Source organism: Panthera tigris, chromosome A2 (genome assembly GCF_018350195.1).
Source record: "Panthera tigris isolate Pti1 chromosome A2, P.tigris_Pti1_mat1.1, whole genome shotgun sequence".
Lineage (NCBI taxonomy): Eukaryota > Metazoa > Chordata > Mammalia > Carnivora > Felidae > Panthera > Panthera tigris.
In genome coordinates this window covers 124,568,141-124,594,998 of record NC_056661.1, presented here as the reverse complement: position 1 = coordinate 124,594,998, position 26,858 = coordinate 124,568,141, and the positions used below count along the sequence as shown (strand labels likewise).

The following is a 26,858-nucleotide window of genomic DNA, read 5'->3' as shown; positions in this document are numbered from 1 at the left end:
TCCATTCGCCCACAAGAGACCTTGTTTATCATGACCAAATCAGAGTAACCGGGTACTCATGACTCTGCTGTTGGGATGTTGCAAGTAGGTTAATAGGTTTCTGTTATTTTATGTATTGGAAAAGATAATTGACTTTTATCTTTAAGACTGTTGGGATAACTGTCCTTTTCTGTTTTTTTAAAAAAGATGTTTTCATTGATGGATTTTTTTTTCAGGTTAAAAATGATGAGTATCTGAGAGACATTTTCTGTAGGCCAGATCATTCTTAATGTCATTCATATTAAAATTTCTTGGACTCCACTGAAATCTTTGCAGGGAGAAATGAAATTTTTAATGGTTCTGATATTTTCCATATGTGAAGCTTTGAGAAGCACTGTTTGAGTCTTTCCAGAAAGACTTGAGAGTTCATTTTGAAATCACCTGTCCAGAATTAATATGTTCTCCTTTCAATATCAACTTCATGGGTGGGAATAGCACCAAGCTGGATTTCAGGAGCTCTGGGTTCTAGTCTGATTATGCCAAGATTAGACCTTGACAAATTGTTTAGTCTTAGATGATTGTTAATATCCATTTTAGCTTTAAAGTTTTATTATTTAATGTAACCCTTTATCACCATAAATAGTGTGTTCTGAAAACTACAAGGCAAGATTTTTAGATCTTGTGTAGTTTAGCCAAGTGCTTTGAATTAGTCCGGAAGAAGCCCTTCTTACAGATGCATTTTTAGTTTTATAACAGGAAAATTTTTTACTTCAGGGAATTTAGTTCTTCAGTGAAGCAAAGTTCACATTTCTTTTAGTGTTCCTTAACCCAATGAGATCTTGAGCGGATAGTCAAGGAGCCCTGGCTCTGAGATTCAGTCTGAGGTTGGACCCTCTCCAGCACCTTTTCCCGAAGGAAATTGACCTAGGGATGGTGTAAGTATGGGAGAAGGGACATTATTTAAAGCTTAAGGCTTTGTCCTTTGTGTATGTGTGTGTGGGGGGGGGGGGGGTGTGTGTGGGTGTGTGTGTGTGTGTGAGAGAGAGAGAGAGAGAGAGAGAAAGAGAGAATGTGTGTGAAAATTATTTGTAACTTCTTATTACAACACATAATGAATGCCCAGCGTTTTTCTTATATCAGTTTTAAGAGTTTACTTTTGTCACTTTGAATTTATTCCAGTTTTTGTTTTGTTTTGTTTTGTTTTGAGTTTATTCCAGTTTTATGAGTGAGCGTAATTATCTTAAACTCCTTGGAATAAATGTCTTATATAAAGAAATGACTTTTTTAAAGTCTATTTCAATTCATTTGGAGCTCTCATTTGTTTTAGTTATTCCTCTTCAGGTTTGGGATCATAAAAGGATGGCATGTTCAAAATTCAATGCCAGTTAATGCCCTGTAACTTTAAGTTGGCTTATATCTCAGCACAGAGAGAGATTGATTCTATATTAGTTATCTCACAGTGACTAGTATTTAACTCTGCTAAAGTAAACCAGCAAAAATACTCATCTACCACACCCATGTTAGTCTAGAAGATGCATCAACACTGCCATTGACCACACTCCTGCCACACTATTTATCACATGCCGCCCAGGAAAGTCAGGCTCTCTGCTAGGCCCTTGGGGTGAAGGGCATACAGTGTGAGCACTGTTATCCTAGGAAGGACATGCCCAGTTTTGCAGATTTAGGTAGCTCTCTGAGCGGCAGTGGGGAAGATGTAGAAAATCCTTTATATATGAAAGTGAATTTTGTTGCTCGGATTTCATAATGGCGAATCATTATATTTTGTTTAAAACATTCATGAGAAATACTGCCTGGTTAATCAAGGTAGACTTATGATTTCTAAGTTTTAGGCAACTTTTACTGGCTGTAAAACAGAAGATGGTCATCACTGTCATTCATGTTTGGTTCATAACAGTGAGTCAGGAATCAACAAAATTGTCAGAAATACTACTATGACTACTAAGGTTTACTGAGCACTTCCTATTTGCTGTGCAACTTATGAGAGTTAACATCATCTTATCCTCACCACAACCTTGTGAGATTAAGTTTTTGTATTTGAGAAAACAAAGTTGGAGAGGCGAGATCATTTGGCCCAAGATGAAGGAGCTAGAAAGTAACAGTTTCTGCACTCTAAGATCTAATGTCACCTAACCTTTCTTAATTCTTTTTATTCCCCTCTACTACCATAAATAACAATCTGTCCTCCTGGAATATATAAGTTCTTACTTTAGAAAATTTAGACATACATCCTCAGTCTAACCAGACTAACAAAATATATTTTAAAGACTTGATTAAAAAAAAACAAAAACAAATAAACTTATCCTTCAGATGTTTTCCCCCCCATCAGTTTAGAAAGGACCCTTGAAGCAACTTGTATTATTTACACTTGTTTTGGTAAAATGTGATTTCACAACTATGTTTCTGCAGCATCCTGTGAAAATGATTTGCCTTAAGAATGGAAACGGTGGGGTTGTCTGGGTGCCTCAGTCAGTTAAGCATCTGACTTTGACTCAGGTTGTGATCTCAGGGTTCGTGGGTCCAAGCCCCATGTCAGGCTCTGTGCTGGAGCCTGCTTCCAATTCTGTGTCTCCCTCTCTCTCTGCCCCTCCCCTGCTTATGCTCTGTCTCTGTCTCTCAAAAATAAATCAACATTAAAAAAAAAAAAAAGAGTGGAAAGGGTGGCTTCTACTCTTAAAACTTAAATTTGAAACTAGATTTTATGGTTCTTTCTTTGCCTCATTGCAGTTTGGCCTGTTTTGCAATATAAATACTTAATATTCAGTACTTCCCATCTCTTTGTTGTAGATAATTTTGAACTCCATGCACAAGTACCAGCCACGGGTGCACATCATTAAGAAGAAAGACCACACAGCCTCATTGCTCAATCTGAAGTCTGAAGAATTCAGAACATTCATCTTTCCAGAGACCGTTTTCACAGCAGTCACTGCCTACCAGAATCAACTGGTGAGTTTGGCATTCACCATTTATTTCCTAAATAAGGTAAAGATTTAGGAGCTGCTTTCATTTTCGTGGAGAGAAATGAAATCCCAGAACTTAGTATCGAAGTTGACTTTGGTGAATGCTATGGAGTATCAGCCCCAGGACCTCTAAGCGTGTTGAGTGACCATGGCTCAAAGTTATGATGGTCTGTATTATACCATCTTGTCTAGAGTCTTTATACTCTTGGTCAGGTTGTTCACTGCCCACTCTCCCCCGCTAAACCTGCCCTATCTGCCTTCTCAAATTTTGTTCTTGAGAAAATCACCTGCTTCCTTTTTCTCCTTCTGGTAAAGCCTCATGATATATATATACATATACATATATATGTATATATATATATGTATATATATATGTACATGTATATATATGTATATGTATATATATATATGTATATATATATATATATCATACCTATATAGCTATTTCTTCATAAAATTTAGAGGTTCAGTTTTTTTGCTAAACTAACACACATATTCCAGCCAACTATCCAAACTACTGATATTTTAGATATTTTGTGAAGCTTATTTAGTGTAATTTAAGGTAATTCTAGTAGAATGATCTCTTTAGATAATAAACTGGAGCATGTAAGCAGTATATATTTAATTAACATCAAGACATCTAATTTATAATATTGAGTTTTATACTTTTTACTCTTTGGTATATGTCACATTTCAAGCTTATGTATTTCTTCATCTATAAGGTTTAGTCCAACTCAATAAGTAATTATCAAAGTCTTAACTAAGGGCTAGGTACTGTTAGATACATTCCCATATTTTTTTTTCTTTTTTGGTCAACATAACTTTGAAGGCTGGGGGTAATAGGAACATTCTGTAGTGAGGAAGCTGAAGCTAAGAGAGGACAAGAAACTTTTACACGGTCATAAAGGACCAAAAGTAGAATTCCTTTTGTTCTAAAAGGAACTCATTAAGTTTACTTGACAAATTTGGTTGTTTGTGGCCTCTCTAAGGTCTTTGTATCTTGCTTTTATTTGATTAGTTTCAAGATAACCAGGACTATTGTTTTCCTCTTGTTTTGATGTTGTTATATTTTGGATGCTGAGTGAATGAGTATTTGTAAGGTGTGCCTGGTAGATGGCTCAGAGTCCAGAGTGGGATGGTCAGCCAGAGGAGGTATGGTATTGAGTCTCTCAGGAAAGAGCTGGGAGCCCGGGGAGCCCTACACAAATGAGGAAATGGGAGCCCAGAGAAGGGATGTGAGCAAAAGGCAGGAGTGGATGTGTGTCTGTAAGACATAAGCACCTATAATTTCTCTGTGACTTGGAGTAGACATCACTTCACCACTGTGACCGCCATTTTCCTTACCTGTAAACTGGGGCTAAGAACTACCCAGAACATCTTGACCATTGCTGTGAGGATCACATGAGGTACTGTGTGTAAACATGCCTTGGAAATGGTAAGACACTCTATAAATAAGGCATGTGGCTACTATTGGACTGTTTCTGGAGTGTGCAAAGAGGATCTGTCACCTTCGGGATTTTAACACATTAGTGGCATGACCTGAGCCGAAGTCAGACGCTTTAACCAACCGAGCAACCCAGACGTCCCTTTTTAAAATTTTTTTTAATGTTTTTATTTGTTTTTGAAGCAGAGAGAGAACATAAGCAGGGGAGAAGCAGAGAGAGAGGGAGACATAGAATTTGAAGCAGGCTCCATGCTCTAAGCTGTCAGCACAGAGCCCGATGTGGGGCTTGAACTCATGAACTGTGAGATCATGACCTGAGCCAAAGTCAGATGCTTAACCAACTGAGCCACCCAGGCGCCCCTTTTTTCTAATTTTTTTTAATCTTTTTATTTATTTTTGAAGGAGAGAGAGACAGAGCATGAGTGGGGGAGAAGCAGAGAGAGAGGGAGACAGAATTTGAAGCAGGATCGGTTATCTCTTAAGGTAACAACACGAGAGTAGATACTTTCAGAGAATGCCCAAGCTAAAGAGTTGGGTATAGAATGACGCCTACGGAGGTCTACAACTTTAGTACTGTTTCTCTGAGAATCTGAAACACTGACACCAATGATACTAGGTTTTATTTGAGGACACGTGTAATATGGATATCATAGATTTGGAAAGCATTCCTGAAACATTCACTTTACACACATTGAATTTGTAGCATTTGTACTATAAAACATTAGATTTGTACTACTACAAGAAACCCATTGATGTTTGAGACTCAAATAGAGACTTGTCATGTGAAAACTTCATTGCTTTTATCAGAATTCTCTGTAAAGAAAACCAAAGCAAGAATAGGTAAATTGTGGGCTTTTAGTGAAACTTACAAACTGAAGAAAATTGAAGGGAAGTTTCTAAGAATAACACCATAGATTCAGTTTAGTAGGTGAAGGAGAAATCCTGCATAAATACTGGTAGCACCTCTCAGATCATGGTACAATGGGATAGGAGGTTTTACCTACATAATTATAATAATAACTAGTATTTGGGTACTTACTGTGTGCAGGGCACCACTTAAAGTGCATTGTCCTAGTTAATCTTCACAAGGATATTACGAAATAGGAACAAACTATTTTTATGTTACATTTACAGCTGGGAAAATTGAGGCATGGGATTAAATAATTCATCCAAGGTGACCTTACTGCTCCCACCACAGATTTAAGTCCAAGGGGTTAGACTCAAAGGTCAGTGTTCTTAACCTCTAAGCTTTAGGTGCCCGGTGTCCCCAAGAAAGCAGAACTTTATTTCCTCTCAGCTTGTGACCCTCATGGACTCGGAGACATCCTTTTGAGAGGATTTCAACTCTTTATGTTAATTTTTTAAATTTCTTTTCAGGAAGTTCTCACTACTTACCTGCTGCGTGCAGGGCACTGTTCACTCTGTAGAGCAGCTAGTGTAATGACATAGTAATCATCCTAAACTAACAGCTAATAGGAGCCAGACACTTTAATGACACTCTCTCATTTAATTGTTTTCCACTGAACTTCCTATTTAGAAAAATTTTCAAATACTCAACAGTGATGTTTACCCAAAGAATACAAAAATACTAATTCAAAGAGATACATGCACCCCAATGTTTATAGCAGCATTGTCTACAATAGCCAAATTAATGGAAACAGCCCAAGTGTCCATTGACTAATGAATGGATAAAGAAGATGTTATATGTGTGGATATCTATATATACACATATACATTCTTTACCCATTCATCAGTTGATGAATATACATATATATACATATATGTGTATAAAATGGAATAAAAAGAATGAAAAGAATGAAACTTTGCCATTTGTAATGACATGGATGGAACTAGAGAGTACTATGCTAAGTGAAAGAAGTCAGTCAGAGAAAGACAAATACCATACTATTCCACTCATGTATGGAATTTAAGAAACAACAAAAACCAAGAGACCAACCAAGAAACAGATTCTTTTTTTTTATTTAAAAAAATTTGTAAATGTTTTTATTGATTTTTGAGACAGAGAGAGAGCATGAGCAGGGGAAAGGGCAGAGAGAGAGGGGCACACAGAATCTGAAGCAGGCTCCAGGCTCTGAGCTGTCAGCATAGAGCCCGACGCGGGACTCGAACTCATGGAGTGTGAGATCATGACCTGAGCTGAAGTCGGACGCCCAACCAACTGAGCCACTCAGGCGCCCCAAAACATTGATTCTTAATTATAGAGAACAAACTGGGTGGTTACCTGAGGGGAGGTGGGTCAGGATCTGAGTTAAATAGGTGATGGGGCTTAAGGAGTGCACTTGCTGTGATGAGCCCCGGCTATTGTATGGAAATGTTGAATGACTATATCATACACTTGAAACTAATATTATACTGTATGTTAATTTAAAAAAAGACTAGAAAAATCCCCCAAATATCCAAAAGTTAAATAAATGGTAAAATGAACCTCATGTATTCTGCACCTAGATTCAGCACTTAACATTTTGCTAAATTTGCTGGACCTCACCTGCCCTGTTTCTCTGTATGTACTTTCCTCCTCCCTTCAATCATTTGAAACTAAGTTGAATACGTCATGATACTTTCCCTGTAAATACTTCTACAAGTATATACTGACAATAAGAATATTATTTTTGTAAGCACAGTATCTTTATCACAGCTGAGAAAATTAATAAGAATTATTCCTTAATATCTTCTAAAATTCAGTTCATACTAAAATTTCCAGGATGGACCAACAAATTTGTAATTTGTTATAAAAATTTATAATTTTTCATTTACCCCCTCTTAACTAGGATCCAACTACAGTTCATGGTTTGGGTTTATTCATTTTAATTTAAATTAAAAAAATCTCTTTTTTTCTCAGTATCTCATTTAATTCTGACACTCGTCTCCTGGAGAAGACCCCATGAGACCCATTTTGTAGATGAAAAAAACTGAGGTTCTCCTTTTTATTGGCATTGCAAGCCCAAGGAAATGACCATTGACAGTGTTAAGGTTTGGACAATGAATTTGTAAAATACATTAAAATAGACTAAGATACTAATAAACACACATCCTGACACTAGTTTTTCATCTTGCAAATGTTTATTTCTAATTGAGATTATAAGTGGGCTTAAAATCCATTCACCAGTTCCTAGCTATCATTCACTGCATCATAAAGTATAAATATTAATGTGATTAGTATATCACTTCATTGCTAAATAACCTTTAATAGGAGTGATTAAATTCAGAACGAATTTTTTCAATAGATCCTGCTGTGTCTGAGTTTATTTCTTTACATGTACTGCTAAACCATAATTCCCATGCCATGTATATATTTGAAATTCAGGTAATAGTGGAAGATTTTAATTTGGTATACTAATAAGCCAGTTTTGTAAATGGTTCATAAACCTCACAAGACCAATCAAAATTCATGTGTTCAATAAACACATGTGGGATGAATAAATCAGTCTGGGGGTTAATGTTTTCCTTAGTCTTAAGCAATTTTCTAAAGTTATCCTTGATTCTTTCTCAAGCCTCCCCACATCTACTGCATTTTCACAGCTATCCCATGCTTGTGTACTATTTCCCTACAGCAGATATACAATAAAGTAAATATATAGGAAATAAACATGTACTTAGGATAAGTATTAGAATTTTTTGTGCACAAAGGATAGAAAGAAGAGAGAGATTTACAAGTTCACACTGAGGCTCACCTTTGTATCTCTTTAGATAGCACTGTTACTTTTATATCTATTAAAAGTGAAATCAGTTTTCAACAGAATTTGTGAAAAAGCTTCTCCTGTATTGTGGCTGGTAGTTTTATTTGTAAGTAATGAAAATGGGACAGTTTTTGTTGTTTTTTTTCCCTCCAGTTTTCGTGAGGAAATGATTGCATTTCCTTACGTTATTAGATAAAACCTAAATACATTACACTTTCAACAAACTATTTTATAATTTAAGATTTAAAGGTCATACATTGTTTTTGAGCAGGCAGACCATTGCCGTAGAGTTGAAGTGTAGGTCAGGTTTCATTTTTAAAATGCCTTTGGACAGATCTTTTCCTGATAGTTGGAGAAATGGTCTCTGAGGGCCAGCTGGATTCAGAGTCCAGTGATATCACGTGGAGTAGTAACCACTGGGAAAGGTCCCTTTCTCCTTGGTGCAGCTGGCTGTGTCAAAATCTGCTCTTCAGTTCTGCATACATTTATTATCTGTAGATAAAGGAGATGTTAAAAGAGTGAATTTTTCTTGGTTAAGATATGCATTATGTTTGGGGTGTCTGAGGGACTCATTCGGGTCAGCGTTCGACCCTTGATCTCAGCTCAGGTTTTGATCTCAGGGTCATGAGTTCAAGCCACGTAATGGGCTCTGCACTGGGCAGGAATCCTACTTACAAGAAAACAAATGTATTCTATTAAGATAACAGGTGAAGAAACAGCGGTATATTCTGGCCTGAAGTAGTCAGCGATTTGCATAAATGCAGGCACCCACCAGACTGCAGGAAGCCTGCCCTTTAATGCTTTTCCTCACAAAATGAAAAACGTTGCTGCTTTTAAAATTTGTTTTTGAACTATAAACTATACCTGTAGTTTCATTTTATTTCTAATGTATTATGTTTGATCACTATTTTGGGACCCTTTTGTAGTATTACCCTCGACATGGATGATATTGTTCAACAGTGTTGCATGTCGTGGCAGGGATTCTGTGTTAGAGAACAAATGAAATGATGTCCAGCTTAGATCACCGTCTGTAACTCAAGTCCTTTCTCTAATCAGTTCTTGGATGGTATAACTTTTTCAGTTATCACAAATTTCACAAAGGGGTATACAACTCTATCTTCAGAAATAAATGTCTTTCGATGTAACTACTCGTTTTTATTGGAATATCCATGGAATAAAATCTATGCATGACCTTTTAAAAATGCATGATTACCTAGAATGTTAAAACCTTGCTATTTAAAAATTATTTTATTTTAAAATTAGAAAACAAAATGAAATGCTATTTGTGTCAATCCAAGAAGAGTTTTGCTAGCCCATCACTGGCAAAAAGATGAAATCGTATTTCTGATTGCTTGTTCTTGAAGCAAACTTCAACAGACATTTCTGGGGTCTTATTGTTAACACCCCAGCAAACTCAGAGACCAGTGATACCCGCTGTGGACACAGTGGATGCATTAGGAAATTTAACTCCTAGTCCTTGTGCTGCTAATCAGGTCTTAATAAAACCTGTTCAGGATTGTAGTGGTAATCCAGGGCCCCCATACAATTTTAGTAATTAGACATCGATTCAGCTTTTTTCCTTCTGACTTCCAAAAGCGATTATTTTCCCTGAAATTCGATAAATGGTCTAGAGAGAAAAGTAAATAGCTGGTTATTGTCTTGAGCCCCTTTTCTAATTAGCACACTAAAGTCAAATCGTTGCTATAACCAATTGGTAAATCTAGGTGTATGAGAGTGCCTTGTACTATTCTTGAATCTTTCCTGTACTTTTGAAATCCTATCAAAATGTGAAGAAAAAAGCTACCATTGATCTGCCTGGGGATTACGAAAGAGGGAGTGAAAAGATGTTGGAACTAGAAAATTCTGGGGTGCCTGGGTGGCTCAGTTGGTTAAGCTTATGACTTCAGCTCAGGTCATGATCTCACGGTTCTTGAGTTTGAGCCCCGCATCAGGCTATCCGCACAGAACCTGCTTTGGATCCTCTGTCCCCTTCTCTCTCTGCCCCTCCCCTCCTCGTGCTCTCTCTCTCTCAAAAATAAATAAACATTTAAAAATAAAATAAAATAAAATAAAATAAAATAAAATAAAATAAAATAAAATAAAATAAAATAAAATAAAATTCTAATACTGAAAGAAAATCCCAAAGAAATCTGAACACCTGTTGAATGTGATTCACTTCTTCAGAGTCATGGCAGTAATATGAGATATGGTGACGTATCACTCGAACAACACACACATATGCTGAGAGTATTTATTCTCTACGACAGTCATCACATTCTGAGCCACTAGTCTTTACCTTTTGAAAATAATGAAGAAGAGCGAATATAATTTTTAAAATCCTTTACAGGGACAAAGCAGATCAACAGCCTTTTTTACTCATTATGCCAGATAGATCATACTTTCTATTAGTTTGTGAAGACTCAAACAAAGCTTGGTAGTCACATTTGGAATGGTTGTAAAAGAACTTCTTTCAAAATTAGCTTTTCCATCAGATATCTGCCATTGTCTCCATAAAACTTTATTCACTTTAAAAATTTATTCAACTGAGGGTTGATGGGGGGGTGGGAGGAAGGGGAGGGTGGGTGATGGGTATTGAGGAGGGCACCTTTTGGGATGAGCACTGGGTGTTGTATGGAAACCAATTTGACAGTAAATTTCATATATTAAATAAATAAATAAATAAATAAACATTAAAAAAAAATTTATTCATTAGGTTATAGGACTTGAGCCTGAAGGAAGCCTTTACTGTCCTACCTCACAGTTTTGGTTTGAAATTTTCATCTGGGTTTGGTTCACCCTTAACATCACTAGCACTTCAGTGACTATGGTGCCACCATCTTTAGTGGCCTGTAAGTCACCATCTGTTCTGGGAAGCTATGTATCCCTCTGCTTTGTGCCTTGGAATTTTAAGCTCCGTTAGGGCAGGGACCATGTGTTCTTCAGTTTTGCACGATCCAACATTTAGCATAGTACAGGATAGGTAATCGGTCCTCATTAAAGATGTGTTGATGAATGATTGTGAAAGCATTTTCGTGAACTATAAGGCACTTTGGAAATAGAAAGCGTTTTAACTTACAATTATTCAGTAGAAAGAGACATAGCTCCTATCTGAGGATTTAAAACTCTTGTTGGTGTTTTTAGAACATTGGAGTTGCTTGTGCTTTAGAGGATATTTACAGTTTATTTCAAACAAATAAAAAATTTCTCCTTCATCCTGAAAATTGACCTTCAAAATTAAATCCTGGGGCGTCTGGGTCGTTCAGTCGGTTAAGCATCCGGCTTCAGCTCAGGTCACGATCTCACGGTTTGTGCGTTCCAGCCCTGCATTAGGTGAGCTCGAGCCCCACTTCAGGGTGAGCCCCACTTCTCCCTCTCTCTCTTTCTCTCTCCCTGCCCCTTGTGAGATTCTCTCTCTCCTCTCTTTCTCTCTCTGCCCTTTGCTCACTTGCCCCCCCCAAACAAAAATAAAACAAACAAAAGCCCAAACCTAAATCCTACTCTGAAAGAAGGACTGACACAGACTTGACCCTTGAGAAATCCATGGCTATGGAAGTGGTGGTGGAGAGGTAGAGAAGGTTCTGTATGAACCCTGGGTGGCCATCAACCAGGCAACCTCAGAGGTCCTGGCTATTTCTTTATATGCAAACTTAAATTAGCTGTTGTTATTCACTAAGAACAGTTCTCTTATTTCCTTCCTTATTTACCAATGTCCATTAACTAAGCTGAAAAGGAAATTAGTAATTTTTTTTTTTGGCTGCACGAGTGTGAAAAGGCTAAAAATGAACATTTGTGAGATATTGTCGAGTACTCTTAAGACTTAATAGTATCCAATGATCAATCTTATATCCTGCCAGTGTTCACGGCAGAGCAGTGCAGTCTCTGAATAGGATAGTGCAGGAAGTTCTAGTTTACGTGAGGCAAACAGCTTCTTTGCAGCTTGTACATTGGTTAGTTCATACTTAGAAAACTCAAAATGGAAACACATGCCTTTCTTTTGTAATGAAAAAAAGCAATTCTTTAGGTGTTATTTATTTATTTATTTATTTTTAATTTTTTTTTTTTAACGTTTATTTATTTTTGAGACAGAGAGAGACAGAGCATAAACAGGGGAGGGGCAGAGAGAGAGGGAGACACAGAATCGGAAGCAGGCTCCAGGCTCTGAGCCATCAGCCCAGAGCCCGACACAGGGCTCGAACTCACGGACCGTGAGATCGTGACCTGAGCTGAAGTCGGACGCTTAACCGACTGAGCCACCCAGGCACCCCTAGGTGTTATTTAAAATGAACAGCGGATACACTCTGATCAGAGGAATAGTTGCATTTTGGCATAAGAGTATTTCAGGTTATTTTGATTGTTGTTTAGTGCTTACGAGGAGGATGTGCCTCAATTGTAACTTTTTCTTCAGGTTAAGACTGTTTTGTGCATTTCTCTCTAAAGATTTACATGGGTTCTTGTTTTGATACCAATGGCCTATGACTCTGTTTAAAGGTGTCTGTGGTTCTAATTCAGATATCTATTAGCCGTGTCCTGGTCCTCCTGGGTTCTTTTCGGCTCTAATCATGAATTTTACAAGTCAGGTATCTTTTAATCGGTGTTTCTTTTATTTTTTTGCTTCTTAACCTGATGTCTATTTCTTTGGATGGACAGTACATACGATTTAATGGATCTTTTTACATTAATATTAATACTGTGGGAATTATGACTAGGACATCGTAGGTACTCAGGACTTCAGACTATGATTCTTATTAGGGAATTTTTTTTTTTTTCCCTGTGTAAGCACGGAGTCTATAAATAGCATTGTACGGGAGGATAACAAAAGACTGATTCTAATTTGGTCAGATGGAAAGGGGAGCAGGGGTAAATTATACTCTGAAAGCTTTATATCATGTATTTATGTCATGGATTTCAATCTAGTATTGAACATGAAGCTATTATTGGCCATTTTATCTTTGCATCCATTGTGGTATATGTATGTGCCTATAGGATTCACAAATGATGCTGCCAACTCAGCATGAGGCAACACTCTTGTTTCTATTCCCCATCACCCACCAGTGCTGGCCTAGACAGCTCCCTCACTCCCTGCCCTCTTCAATACTTCACAGAGCAGCCACAGTGTTCACAAAGCTCCACCCCCACCATTTGTCTCTATACGTTGACCTTCAGCCTGTTCTCCAGGACCAGCCGGTCTCCAAGTCCCTCCTCTCTAAGGCCTTCCCTGATCAGCTGTCCCACTCGGCTGTGATCCATCCCTCCTGCGAACTTCTCTGTCACTTTCCACCCTTCCCACGGTCCTGAGAGACGTTAAGTTTTCTTGGGGTGGCATGGAAATGAACAAAACAAACTCAAACCTCGGAAATGATACTGTCTTGTTGCCCATTCATTCCTTTCCAGATAACCAAGCTGAAAATAGATAGCAACCCTTTTGCCAAAGGATTCCGGGACTCCTCCAGGCTCACTGACATTGAGAGGTAATGAGAATTTTCTGTTTACTTTTTTGTCCAGATAAGATAAAAAAAAAAAAAGAGCGAGTTTGTAGGAACACACTCCTTTCAACGCCAGAGAACCATAACCTTGCTGTAGATAGTCTCCGATTCGCCACCCCACTTCCCCTTCCACCTATAAACCCTTAGATATGCAGCTGCTTAAGCTTTGACAGCTGCTATGTCTGCGTCTGCTCTGTGCTATTTCCAAGGAAGTGTTTTTTTTGGTTGGGACATTTACTCAACTGTAAAAAATAGGGTTTCTTCGTTATCAATGACTCAATCCTTTTGATGATACTAAGCTTCATGTCTCGAGTGGCAATCTGTAGAGAAATGGAATTTTGATAGCCTTTGCCTTCTGAAGTGGACATATTTGCTAGCATGAAGAATATGAGTAGTTTGGAATGTCGAAGCAAGGAGATCTAATTTAACTCAAGGCACATATTTTACCTATGGTGTAGACTGAGTCTATGTTGTAGGAGAGACATCAGATCTCAGGACCTTTAAGAAGACAAGTGACAATCGTGTGCCTGGAACTTCACTTTTTACTTAATTGAAATGGTTCACACATTGCGAGGCCATCTAGGTGATGAGTAATGACTATAATGAGATCCATAGCTTGCCCATAGGAATGTCAAAAAAAATGTGTGTTTTTTATAGGGAGAAGATTTTTCAACCTGATTATTTGTAACTCTTACACCTACTATGTAACTTTCTGTACTTCTTTTTTTTTGTATGAGAACATTTAAGTTCTCCTCTCTTTGCAGATTTCAATTATACAAAAAGTGTTATCAACTCTAGTCACCATGTTACACGTTAGATCTTTAGACCTTTTTTATCTTCTGAATTTATTCTTTCATGTGGCCTGAAGTCTTTGACAGGTGGTGTACCCTCACCACCAGCCTTTAGGTTTAATTTACCTCCAAATCTTTGTGCGATTTCCCTACTAACTGCTACACGTTTCTGTCACACCCTGTGTTACCTACCACATGGTCACGTCTCCTGACCTCCGCACTTCTTTCCAACCTGTCCTGGCAATTGCAGATGAAGAACTAATTACACATTTTAACAACATCTTTCTGATCCTTCCCTCAGCCTTCCCGAGTGGCAGAGCATGGGGGGTGGGTGGTTTTGAGTTGGAGAAACAGATATAGAGACTCAGTGGGGAGGTGGAGAAGCCAGCAGGATAGGCTGAAAGTGGGGCAGGTGCTATGGGATTTGAGTAAAAGAGAGACATTAAGTGGTTGGGGAGCTTGACAAGTGGCTGTGGGTGCTGAGATCAGGGAAAGAAAATTGAGCTTGTGGTTGAAAATCCATTGCGTGGGCGCCTGGGTGGCTCAGTCAGTTAAGCGTCCGACTTCGTCTCAGGTCATGATCTCGCGGTCCGTGAGTTCAAGCCCCTCGTTGGGCTCTGTGCTGACAGCTCAGAGCCTGGAGCCTGCTTCGGATTCTGTGTCTCCCTCTCTCTCTGCCCCTCCCCCACTCATGCTCGCTCTCTCTCTCTCTCTCTCTCTCCCCCTGTCAAAAATAAATAAACATTAAAAAAAATTTTTTTTAAAGAAAAGAAAAGAAAAGAAAATCCATTGCAAACTGCAGAGAGACTCCAAGTGGGTAGCTCTCTAATTAGGTGGGACAAAGGCAAGCAGATAGGCCTTGAGACTGAAGTCAGTGAGAATGTAGCATCAGCAGTGTGGGTGACAAATGAATCCATTTGCAAAGGCTGCTCTCATTCAAGCGTGACCTTTTTCATTTGTTTCTGGAACGCCAGAGGCACTGATGCAAAGGAGATGTGTACAGGTGGAATCATAAGTGAACTTGTCTGTTTAAGTCAGGTAGCAGGTAAGAATGAAGACAGTGGCTCAGTGGGGCCGTAGTGGTGTGTTTTTGTAGTGTGTGCCCTATCTTCTGTCTCAAATCAAGGGATGGGTATAATATACTGGGTGACAAACTCATCAGTTAGACTCCCAGCTCTGCCTTTTACTGGCACAGTGATCCTGGAGAAGTCTCCTAGCCTCTGAGTCTGTTTCCTATGGGAACAATAACCCTGCTCACTTCAGAGGTTTGTTATGAGAATCAAGTAAGATAACATTTATGAAATACCTTATAAATATAAAAATATGAAATAATTATATTGTTATTTTTTTGCCCCATCTAAGTGTACTTTAGTAGTCTTAATAAACTACTCCTAGAGTAAAAATAGCCTCTTAGTTGCACGTGCACTCACGAGATGTGAGTCCCCAGACTGACTGCCCTTTAGAACAGCAGATTTAATAATACATGCAGGCACATTTTCCACTTATTGAATAAGCATCCTGATGTGGGGAGCAGTCACATGAACGTGAAGCTGAGTAGCTTTCAATGGTCTGAGAGCAAAAAGAGCATCTTCTGTGACCAGCTGAAAGTTTGCAAGATGACCTAACTAGTGTGAAATTGGCCAAGGTTTTGGATTTCATTTCCAGGTATTTAAGTCTGAATTTTCCCTAAACAGCCTTTGGGGATGGGTCAAATCAGATCAATTGATCTTTAGAGACCTAAAGAAATTAAATTAGTCTGGAGTCAGTTACTGCACTAAACCATCTAGTAATTGAATTGCTCCTTGTAACTGATTGAAAACAGCCCTATCTGTAACAATAGAGGAGACTTTTCTTTATAAGAGATCTGAGAGAAAAACACATCTTTTTATGACATGATGACAGAAATTGCACTTTTCTAACCTAATCGAATATGATGTTATAAATATGTGATCTTAATTATTTTAAGTTTCCTGTTCTAGATTTACAACTACTATATGGGACACCCAAACAAAAACGCCTTTGGGACTGGATCTGTTTGCTATATACCTCTATTATAATATTATTTCTTCTACAGTTGCATATGCTTTTGGGATACTGTATAAGGCATTACGGTTTTCTTGCTCTCAATTTTACTAGGTTCCGGTCAGATACTTGAATGTCTAACATGCTTCACATGTAGCATTACTCCTCAGTGACAGCATCTCACTCATTTCTAAAAGGAAACCCACCTCTTTAGCAAAAGTAGAAAGTATTTTCATTGGATACTTTGCACAGCTTAGAAGCAAACCAAAGCCCAAAGGGATTTCTTATTTTTTTATTTTTTTAAATGTGTATTTATTTTTGAGAGAGAGAGACTGAGCGTGAGCAGGGGAGGAGCAGAGAGAGAGGGAGACACAGAATCCAAAGCCTGGAGCCTCTGAGCTGTCAGCATAGAGCTTGACGTGGGGCTCGAACTCATAAGCCGTGAGATCATGACCTGAGTAGAAGTTGGATACTTAACCAACTGAGCCACCCAGGTGCCCTAGGGATTTCTTCATATAACCACATTCATAGTTATTTAGCTCAGGGAAAGAAATACCTGCTGGTCTGTCAGATAATAATAAACAATCTGTCAAGCTGATGTTTTCTTTGGGGGGGGGACACTTTGTATAGTAAGTGAAAGCACAGTGTTACCTCTGAGAAAGGAGAAATAACTGGGAGGGTTACTAAATGATTTCTTCAAAATTAAGTTTCTTTTATTAGTTTTTTTTTTCAAAGAGAGTTCATGCTCATTGCAGAAAAATACTAACAAGAAAAAAAAGCATAAATATGTAACAAATCCCATTCACTCAGTGGTAATACTGCTAACAAAAATTTATATATTCTTCCAGGTACTTTCCTATGCATTTACTTCCTTTAAAGTTTACATACATACTGTTTTTAATCATTTCCCCCTAATATCAGTAGATGTTTGTCTGTAGTATACTTTTCAATAGCTGCCTAATTTTCCACTGTGTGTGATCATTTATTTGACCAATTGTATATATTAGTTATTTACATTTACCACTTTCTATTATTATAAACAGGGCCAGGAGGAAAATACATATCTTTACCCATATCCTTCATTATTATCATAGGATAAATCCTAACAAATGAAAATACTGGGTCTAAGTTTTAATCATATTTTTTAATTGTTAAAAATTTGGGAAAAACCTAAATATTCAATAGTAGAAACATGGTTTAATGAATGTTTATAGTCATGCAATGGAAAACCTTTTAAAAATTGTGGTAACATTGCAACCTAAAGTTTGCCATTTTAATCATTTTTGGGTATAGAATTCAGTGGCATTACGTATATTCACAGTGTTGTGCAACCATCACCATTATACATTTCTAGAATGTTTCCATCATCCCAATCAGAAAGTCTGTATTCATTCACTACTAGCTCCCCATTGGTCCTCCCTCAGCCCCTGGTAATATCTGTTCTACTTTCTGTCTCTGTGAATTTGCTTAGTCTAGGTACCTCAGAAAAAGGGAAAGATACACATGTTTTTAACGCTTTTCATACATACTGCCAAATTTCCCTCAAGAATGATTGTCCATGTCATGGTCAAGAGTGCCCATTTCTTGTACCTTTGTCAAACATAATCACTGTCTTTTCATCTTTGCCAATTTGATAGGTGAAAATTTGTCCTTTCTTTTGTAAGTTGGCCTGTTTGTCATTAACCCTCTCTTTTTACTTTTGTATTGTTCATTTTTTCTCTTACTGATCTATGCAAGCTACTTATGTAATAGTATTTTTAGTATTTTATATATAATATTTAGTGTGTATTAGTATTTTTATTGTTTATGTATACTGGACCCATTTTACCAGTTTGAAATTAGCTTTTTAAATGTTTTTGATAGAGTATTTTATCACCAATCTGTTTTTCTTTTACTTTATGATTTCTATTAAGAGGCCCCCTACTTCAGAATTATATAAATATGTAAATGTTCAACTACAGACTTCTGTCACCTTACGGCTTTCTATTTTTTCACTTAAAAAGTCATGAGTATTTATTTTGGTGTAAGATATAAAATAGACATGTGTACTGTACATTTTTTATAAGTGGTTCCAATACATGTATTTACTAACATATTCCTTTCCCACTTATTTATAATTCCTCCTATCATATATTAAATTCTTACCTGTAGTAGTTTTTATAGTCTCTTTATCAAACTTCCAGTATTGCATTGTTTTAATGTTTATAAATTGATAAAATATATAAAAACTGATACTTAGAGGGGCGCCTGGGTGGCTCAGTCGGTTGGGCGGCCGACTTCACTCAGGTCACGATCTCACAGTCCGTGAGTTCAAGCCCTGCGTCAGGCTCCGTGCTGACGGCTCAGAGCGTGTAGCCTGCTTCCGATTCTGTGGCTCCCTCTCTCTCTGCCCCTCCCCCGTTCATGCTCTGTCTCTCTCTATCTCAAAAATAAATAAACGTTAAAAAAAAATTTATAAAAAAAAAAAAAAAGAAACTGATACTTAGATATCTGATATGGCAAACTCCAAACGTTTTTACTTGTTATTTTCAAATTTTCTTGCTATTCTTTGGCATTTATGCTTCCAGTCTTTGGAATCATTTTGTCAGATCTTCCCCAAAAAAAGTCATTGGAAATTTGACCGGGCTTATGTTCCATTTATATAATAAGTTGGAGGAGAAAATTGGTATCTTTACAGTATTGGAACTTCCTTCTGGGCATATGTCATGTTTGTCCTTTTACTAAAATGTCTTTTTATGTTCCTTAGAAGTTTTTAGATTTTCAAGTTTGTAAGTCCCAACCATATTTTCTTAGGCCCCAAATTTTCTTAGGCACATAGCTAAGTCTACTAGAGCTACACTGTCCTATTTCATCAATGGCCCTTGACCATAGATGGCTTGACCATTGATGGTCACCATAGATGACGTCAAGTGAGGACTTGAAATGTGGCTATTCCCATTGAGATGTGCTGTCAGAACAAACAAACAAACAAACCCTATGATGTTGAAGGCTCCTTGAAAAAAGAATGAAAATATCTCAAAAGTTGTTTTAAAATATTGTTATATGTTAAAATAATATTTTGGGGGTGCCTGGGTGGCTCAGTCAGTTAAGCATCTGACTCTTGATTTTGGCTCAGGTCATGATCTCACAGCTTGTGAGTTCAAGCCCCATGTCGGGCTCCATGCTGATAGCTTGGAGACTGCTTGGGATTTTTTCTCTCTCTCTCTTTCTCTCTCTCTCTTTCTCTCTTCTTCCACTTGTGCTTGTTCACACACTCTCTCCCTCTCTCTCTCTCTCTCTCTCTCTTTCAAAATAAACTTTAAAAAATGATACTTTGGACATATTAAACATATTAAAATTAATTTCACCTATTTTTAATGTGACAACTAGACTATTTAAAATTACATATATGGCTCACACTACCTTTGTACTGGGTGGCACTGCACCAGAGAGATTTTTGGGAAGAGAGAGCTTGCTTTTGAAAGTAGAATTTTTAATTAGAATCTACCTAGTATAGTCTGTAAAAAGCTATCGATTCCTATCCGTGTTGGGCATACTGCCATTTTGATGAAACTTAAAAAAGAGTTTTAATAATTTTTCCTTTTAGTCTCTTGAGTTTTCTACTCAGATTGCTGTATAATTTGCAAAAAAATGATAATTTTATCTTTTTTCTTTCTTATAGCTATGCTTTTAAAAATGTCTTTTCCTTGTTTTACTACACTGACTAAAATTTCCAAGACCCTATTGAAAAGTAATGGTTGTAGTTGGCATTATTCTCTTGTTCTTGACTTGTTTAGCAATGCCTCAAATGTTTGATCATCATATATGGTTTTCATTGGCAGTGGGTTTCAGATGGATATTCTTTATCATTTTGAGGCAATACCTTTCTATGCCTAAATAATTTTTTGTTGTCCTGAATATTAAATGAATTTATATTTAATAATCTTTTAACATCTGAGACAATTTTAATTATTTTTCTACTTAAAAAATTTTTTTTAATGTTCTTATTTATTTTTGAGACAGAGAGAGACAGAGCATGAGCAGGGGAGGGGCAGAGAGAGAGGGAGACACAGAATCTGAAGCAGGCTCCAGGCTCTGAGCTGTCAGCAAAGAGCTCAACGCGGGGCTTGAACTCATGGACTGTGAGATCATGACCTGAGCTGAAGTCGGACGCTTAACCGACTGAGCCACCCAGGCGCCCCTATTTTTCTACTTTTAAATAATAATATGAATAATTATAGTCCTGTTGTCTATGTGGAGCTATCAGTTTATTTCTGGAATAAATCCTGTCTGGATTTTACCTGGTTTTCTTGTAATCCGTTGCTGGATTTAATTTACTCCTATTTTCTTTAAGACATTTTATCAATTTTTGTAACAGAGATTTAACTTTGTTTCTTCTTCCCTTTTCTGTCAGTTTTTGGTATCAGGTTTCTGCTAGTTTGTTCAAATGAATTGAAATATGTTCCTTTTGAGTCGGGATCAGTTTAAAAATGCAAGGAAGTTTTACAGTCTTCCCCATAAATTCATCTGGGTGAAGTACTCTTATGGGGAAGACTTGTTTAACTAGTTAAGTTCTATAGTTTATCAGAAATATATATTAATTTCTATCCCATTTAATGCTTTTTGTCTTGGATTCTACTTTGCCTACTCTTACATTGCTGTACTTTTTAAGTTTTTGCTTTCTTTTATTTGCCTTTTAGTTTTTAAAAATCTTTGTCACTATAGCAATATACTCCCTCTCTCTTGCATCATCAAGTATCCTGACATTTGACAATCATCTCTAGATCCCATTTGTCTCTTGAATTACTGATGTTTTCAATTTCCTGCTCCTTATAATAAAGCTCCTTACGAGTTGTGTCTATTCTCTTCCCTTTGTCTTTCCTACCCTGCCTTTCAGGCTTTCCCCCTCTTCTCCACCAGTCCGCCCTTGTCCAGGTCACCGGTGACCTCTCCATCGCTAAATCCAATGGACAGTCTCAGTCATCGTCTTCCTTGTCCTGTCAGTTAGGTTTGACACTTGTTCATTCTCTCCTACTTTCCTCTTGGCTTCTAAGACCTCTCACTCTTCTGGTTTTTATTCTATTCCATTGGCCATTCTTTCTCCACCCCCCGGTTGGTTCTTCCTCTTGTCCTCCATCTTTAGACAGTGATGTGTTCCAGGCCTTCATCCTGGGACCTCTCTTTCTCAATCTGCACTTCTTTCCTGGATAAATTGACCTGGTTTCATGATATTATATGCTGATCACTATTAAATGTACATCTCTGGTTCTGTCCTCTCAAGATTCAAAGATCTGACTGGCTATTTCTTTTACTCTTCCCTCTCCCCATAAAGGGCTTCTCAGATTTCACACATCTGAGACAGGATGCCCGGTCATTGTCTCCCACACCTGCTCTTCCCTTACCCTTCCCATCTCAGCTGTGGGCAACCACATCCTTCCACGGCTCTGGCCAAAAGGCTGGCAGTCATCCTTGGCTCCTCTTTTTCTTTCTCTTCCTACATCCAAACAGTCAGCTAATCTTTCAAACTATGTCCAGAGGAGTCCAACTGCTTCCTTACCATCTCCATTGCTACCACCCTTATCTGAGACACTATCATCTCTTTACTAGATTATTACACTAATTTTCTCATTGATCTTTCTACCTCTACTCTTACTGCCCTCAGGTCAGTTTCTAGTACACCAGTCAGAATGGTGTACTTTCACTGTCGAGGAAAGGGAATTGGACCATATCACTCTTGCTCAGAGCTCTCCAGTGACTCACTTCTCATTGATAGTAAAATCCCAGTCCAGACATGGCTTGAGAAGTCTTACGGAATCTGGCCCCGACCTTCTCAGTTCTGTCTCTGAATTCATGTACCTTCCTCTTGGTCACTTTTCTCTAAGCATGCCCAGGCCTCCGCCTGGAATGTGCTGCCCCCAAATCTGAATGGGTCTGAGGCTTTGTCTTTTGTTTCCTACTATATCCCTAGGTCCTAGAACAGTGGCCGGTACATAGTATATACTCACATATTATGTTGAGTAAATAATGATGTTGTCTTTTTAAAAATAACAAGAGTATCTGTATTTTTAAAAAAATTTTGTCTGAAGGTCTTTGTGTTTTAATAGAAAAATGTAATCCCTCTTCAGTATCGTAATAATTGATATGTTTGATTAATTTGATATGTTTGATATTTCTGCTCACTGTTTAATTCGGCTATTTGCTTTACATTTTATTTTCTCTTCTTTTGTTATATTTATCACCTTACCCCCACCCACCCCTTTTATTATAGCTGAACTTCCACAGTCAGGCAGTGGGCTATATACTTTACACACTTGATTTTAGTCACTCGTCAAAATAAGCCTATAATAAAGAACCATTATCATCCCTATTTGGTAGATGAGATAGCAGAAGTTTGGAGAGATCGGTACTTTCTTCACACAATTTGTGAGTTGAGCTTCGCACCCACCATAGTTTCTATGAAACCAAAGTCTTTGCTCTAGTGTTAACTGTATTTCTTTTTAATAATTATGCTTTCAAATTCTAAAAGACATAATTGTAAAAGTGACATTTCTGTTATTGTCAGAAGCTATATACTTTCTTTTCTTGTAAAATAGGAGATATTTAGTATATGATTTTTCTTTGTGCTACCCCTCCCCCTCCATCCATAATTGTGGTTTACATGATCTGGGATATTTTTTTAATGTTTTATTTATTTTTGAGACAGAGAGTGTGTGTGCACAAGCGGGGGAGGGACAGAGAGATGAGGACAGAAGATCTGAAGCAAGCTATGCTCTGAGAGCAGCAAGCCTCATGCAGGGCTCAAATTCACAAACTACAAGATCATTACCTAAGCCAAAGTCGGATGCTCAAACAACTGAACTACCCAGGCGCCCCTGATCTGGGGTTTTAAATCCAGATTTTTATTCATGTATCTTCTTTATCTTTTCCAAAAGATTTTTTGTTAAAGATGACAGTACATCAACTATAGTCATTTAAATTGAATTCTAGTCATTTCACTGTTTATTGCTCATTTCTGTAGTCTTTCCAATTATTAGAATCATGTTCTGACTTTATTCCCGGTTGTTGGTAAATGTTGAGTAATTGGCTGGGAAAGGATGTGTGCATCCTTTGCTTCATGAGTTCTTGTTTATCCCAGAGGATCTGCCAGCATTATGGTAGCAGTCTTTCCCCCCAGACCCTTTCAACTGTCCTTTGCCATCTGGCTTTTAAATACTGTGGAATAAAGGCTGGTGCCACTGCCTCCCCTTTGTTGGAAACTTACCTTTTTTTCTCTCTGTCTGGATAAAATGCTTTTAGAATATTTTCTTTGAGACTCCGAAATTGGCCAGTATTTGTCTGATTGTAGATTTGTAAAAATTAGTGTTTCCTCTATAAATAAACCCTTTAAATTGAAAACTCAGGTCGTTTTTCAGCCCAGGCAGACTGTCTTCTCATTCTTCTTTATCTCCTCTTTTTGCTTCTAAGTGGCCTGCTCTATTCAGACCCTCCAAGACTCCTATTATATGTTATGTACATTAGTTACATCTCCCAAATCTGTTCCCTGTTTCTCTTATTAATTAATAATTTTCGTCTCCTTAACTTTTTTACTCTGATGTTGGGAGAATTTCTTATATAAGGTTTGTCATTTGTTTGATTTTGTTTCCTGCAGCATCCAGTGTTCTGTGTTCTGAGTTCTTTTAGGATGTGGTTATTGTTACTTTGACATTCTGAGTATACTTAACGCATCCCGATGGTTTCCTTTTTATGCCCGTTAGTGCCTGTTTTGTTAATATGGGGTCTTAAATCTTGCTGAAAATTTGAAAATATGTATTAGACACTAAAATATTTCTTCCTGTTTCTTGAAACAAGTCTGTTTCAGAAGAGAGCACTTGTTCTGCTTTTATCTATTTTTTTAAGTTTATTTATTTATTTTGAGAGAGAGAGAACACGAGCATGAGCAGGGGAGGTCAGAGAGAGAGGGTGACAGAGAGAGACAATCCCAAGCAGACTCTGCACCATCAGCACAGAGCCCGACGCACGGCTCTATCCCATACACCCTGAGATCGTGACCTGTGCTGAAATCAAGAGTCAGATGCTTAACTGACTGAGCCATCCAGGTACCCCTTGTCCTGTTTTTAAAATTAGTTTTCTTCTTTTGAAATGCTGAATGTTTTGTTAATGTCCAATTACTTTTCCCCAGCTCATCTACAGAATGGGATATCTGATTGCTTAGTGTTAGGGAGTTGAGATTAATTTTGAATAAAAGCATGTGGATCTTTGTTAAATCTTTCAGGTACAGACCCAAGAATAGGGTGATAATTTAAATTTTTTATAATTTTTCCACTGTGGAAGTATAATTATTCTGTTCGGGGTATGGAGTTGTGGCAGGTGGATTGGGGGGGGAGGGAATGTAGGAAAGGGAGTTTTCACCATGCAGTGACTGAGCTCCCCTCTCAGTCTGCCTCAGCGGCTAGAAGTTAGCACCTCCTCCAACCAGCCCGGCAGAGCAGCCTTGCAACCCTTCCTCAGAGTCAGAGTGAGCAGAGCCAGCCACGGCCATGTGCCCACGGCGTTCAGTGTATCATAACCACCCCGGGTTAGCTGAGAGCCTCGCTCTGGGATTCCTTAGTCCTAGCCTCCAGAGTGCGAGAATCCATTCCTTGTCAGCTGTTCACAGACCTGGCTTTATCATTCATCTCTGCTGCTCCAAGGTGGGGTTTAGGTGAAGCTCTGACGGAGGACTTCCCTTTATTCCCTCCCCAGCTAGCTTGCCAGTGATGACTGACACGCTGCTTGGTGCTTCCCTCACTCCTTTCCTGTTTGTGGCTAAACCGTGCATTTGGCATTCTACCTGATTTCCTGTTTTCTCAGTCATGTCAGTGGGGCAGAGAATTAAATACATAGGCTTATCTCACCTTATTCATTCAGGATGCATACTGAAAGTCTCTATAAAATAAGTTTAAAATCCCCTGGCACTGAATACAACTTGCAAACACAGGAAATTTGGACAGAAGCCCAGAAGGAATCAGGCCTTTTCGCTCAGAGCTCAAAGCCACTGTATTAATTTAGACGAGGAAGGAAACTTCAGGAAAGTTGCAAATCTGATATTCTGGGAATTGATGGAAGTTTCATCTGCATCAAGCCACAGAGCAGCCAATGTTTTGGCAGCTTTGCTAAAGAGGCTCATATTTTGTGGACAATTTCTGTGTCTTTCGTGATGACTTACAGTTTCAAAAAGAAAGTGATGTTTGGTCCTAACACAGCTCTCAGCTTGCTTGTAGAGTGTCTGAGGCAGTAAGGTGTTCGTTAGAAGCGGTGCAGGGTCAGTGGGGCCTATCTCTCATCAGGTAAGCGGCTTAGAGCAGGGGTTGGCAAACAGCTATCTGCCACCTGTTTGGTACAGGCCGCAAGGTAAGAATGGTTTACCTTTTTCAGTGGTTGAAAAAATTAGAAAAATAATACGTCGTGACATGCAAAAGAATATGAAATTAAGTCTTGTTGTCTATAAATCAAGTTTTACTGGAGGACAATCACATTTTTCTGTTCATGTATTGCATGTGGCTGCTTTCATGCTACAGTGACCGAGCTGGGTATATCTGACAGAGACCATAAAGCATGTGAAGCTTTAAACATTTACTGTTTGGCTTTTTTAGAAAAAGTTTGAGGATTCCCGGCTTAGAGCTTTAAGGGACAGTGGAAATATTAGCAGCGGGGAAAACTCCTACCCAGCAATTTTATGTCCATAGGATGATGTTTCCTCTCTGTGGGCTGAAATGAAGCAACTCAGAATTTCGCTTTGAGCCTGTTGACAAAACTGGCGAGATCTGATCTCTGCCAACACCTTATCCTTCCTGTCTTTGCAGTGGTGGTTGAGACGTGCTCGCAGGGGCATTTTAGCAGGTGTAGTTCAAGCCAGAAGAAAGATGACAGAGTAGGGTAACCAAGTAACAGCCTGGATATGCATACTTTCTAAGAATTCCTGCAGATTTCAATCACCTATGGTATTGTTACCCATTTTCTAATTTTGTACCTCAGCTATGATGAAGAATTGGAAAATAGGCTGTGATTTTTTTGTCTTTTTCTGTCCAAGCACCAGAAACTTTCAGGGCCTTTAGAGAACAGTATAAAAGGCTTTGGGAAAGCAGGTGTTAGAAAGACTCCTAACACATCCTCATCCAGTTTATTGTTAGGGAATTAGAAAATATTTTTTTGAATATTTTTCAGACTCACATTTTAAAATGGCAAAATGATGTATTTGAAATGTGTAAGAATCAGGTACTCAAACTTCAAATAAGTAAAATGTGAGCCTCCACCTTTCCACTTATGCTTTCAGTTTGAAGGGTGTGTGCACACACATGTGGGCATTAAAGATAAAATCATAGAGCGCCTGGATGGCTGTCGGTTAAGCACCCGACTTCGGCTCAGGTCATGATCTCACAGTTTGTGGGCTTGAGCCCCACATCAGGCTCTGTGCTGACAGTGGGGAGCCTGGAGCCTGCTTCAGA

General features: G+C 38.2%; 1 protein-coding gene and 1 long non-coding RNA gene across 3 annotated transcripts in view; one reads left to right on the top strand and one right to left on the bottom strand.

Annotated features, from left to right (window-relative positions):
- TBX20 (T-box transcription factor 20) overlaps window positions 1-26,858 on the top strand; it is a 55,963-nt gene that overhangs the window by 9,840 nt on the left and 19,265 nt on the right. The window contains exons 5-6 of the mRNA XM_007078569.3: window positions 2,785-2,943; window positions 13,491-13,567. Of these exons, the coding sequence (XP_007078631.1) occupies window positions 2,785-2,943; window positions 13,491-13,567 (236 nt within the window). The remainder of the gene's footprint in view (window positions 1-2,784; window positions 2,944-13,490; window positions 13,568-26,858) is intronic.
- LOC122236452 lies at window positions 5,083-24,021 on the bottom strand. Of its 2 annotated transcripts, XR_006214521.1 has the most exons (3): window positions 23,636-24,021; window positions 8,356-8,591; window positions 5,083-5,214 (listed from the first exon to the last, which is right to left on the bottom strand). It is a non-coding gene; the product is annotated as an uncharacterized LOC122236452 (long non-coding RNA). The 2 variants fall into 2 exon arrangements; XR_006214520.1 differs by lacking the exon at window positions 5,083-5,214 and having other exon boundaries at window positions 8,185-8,591.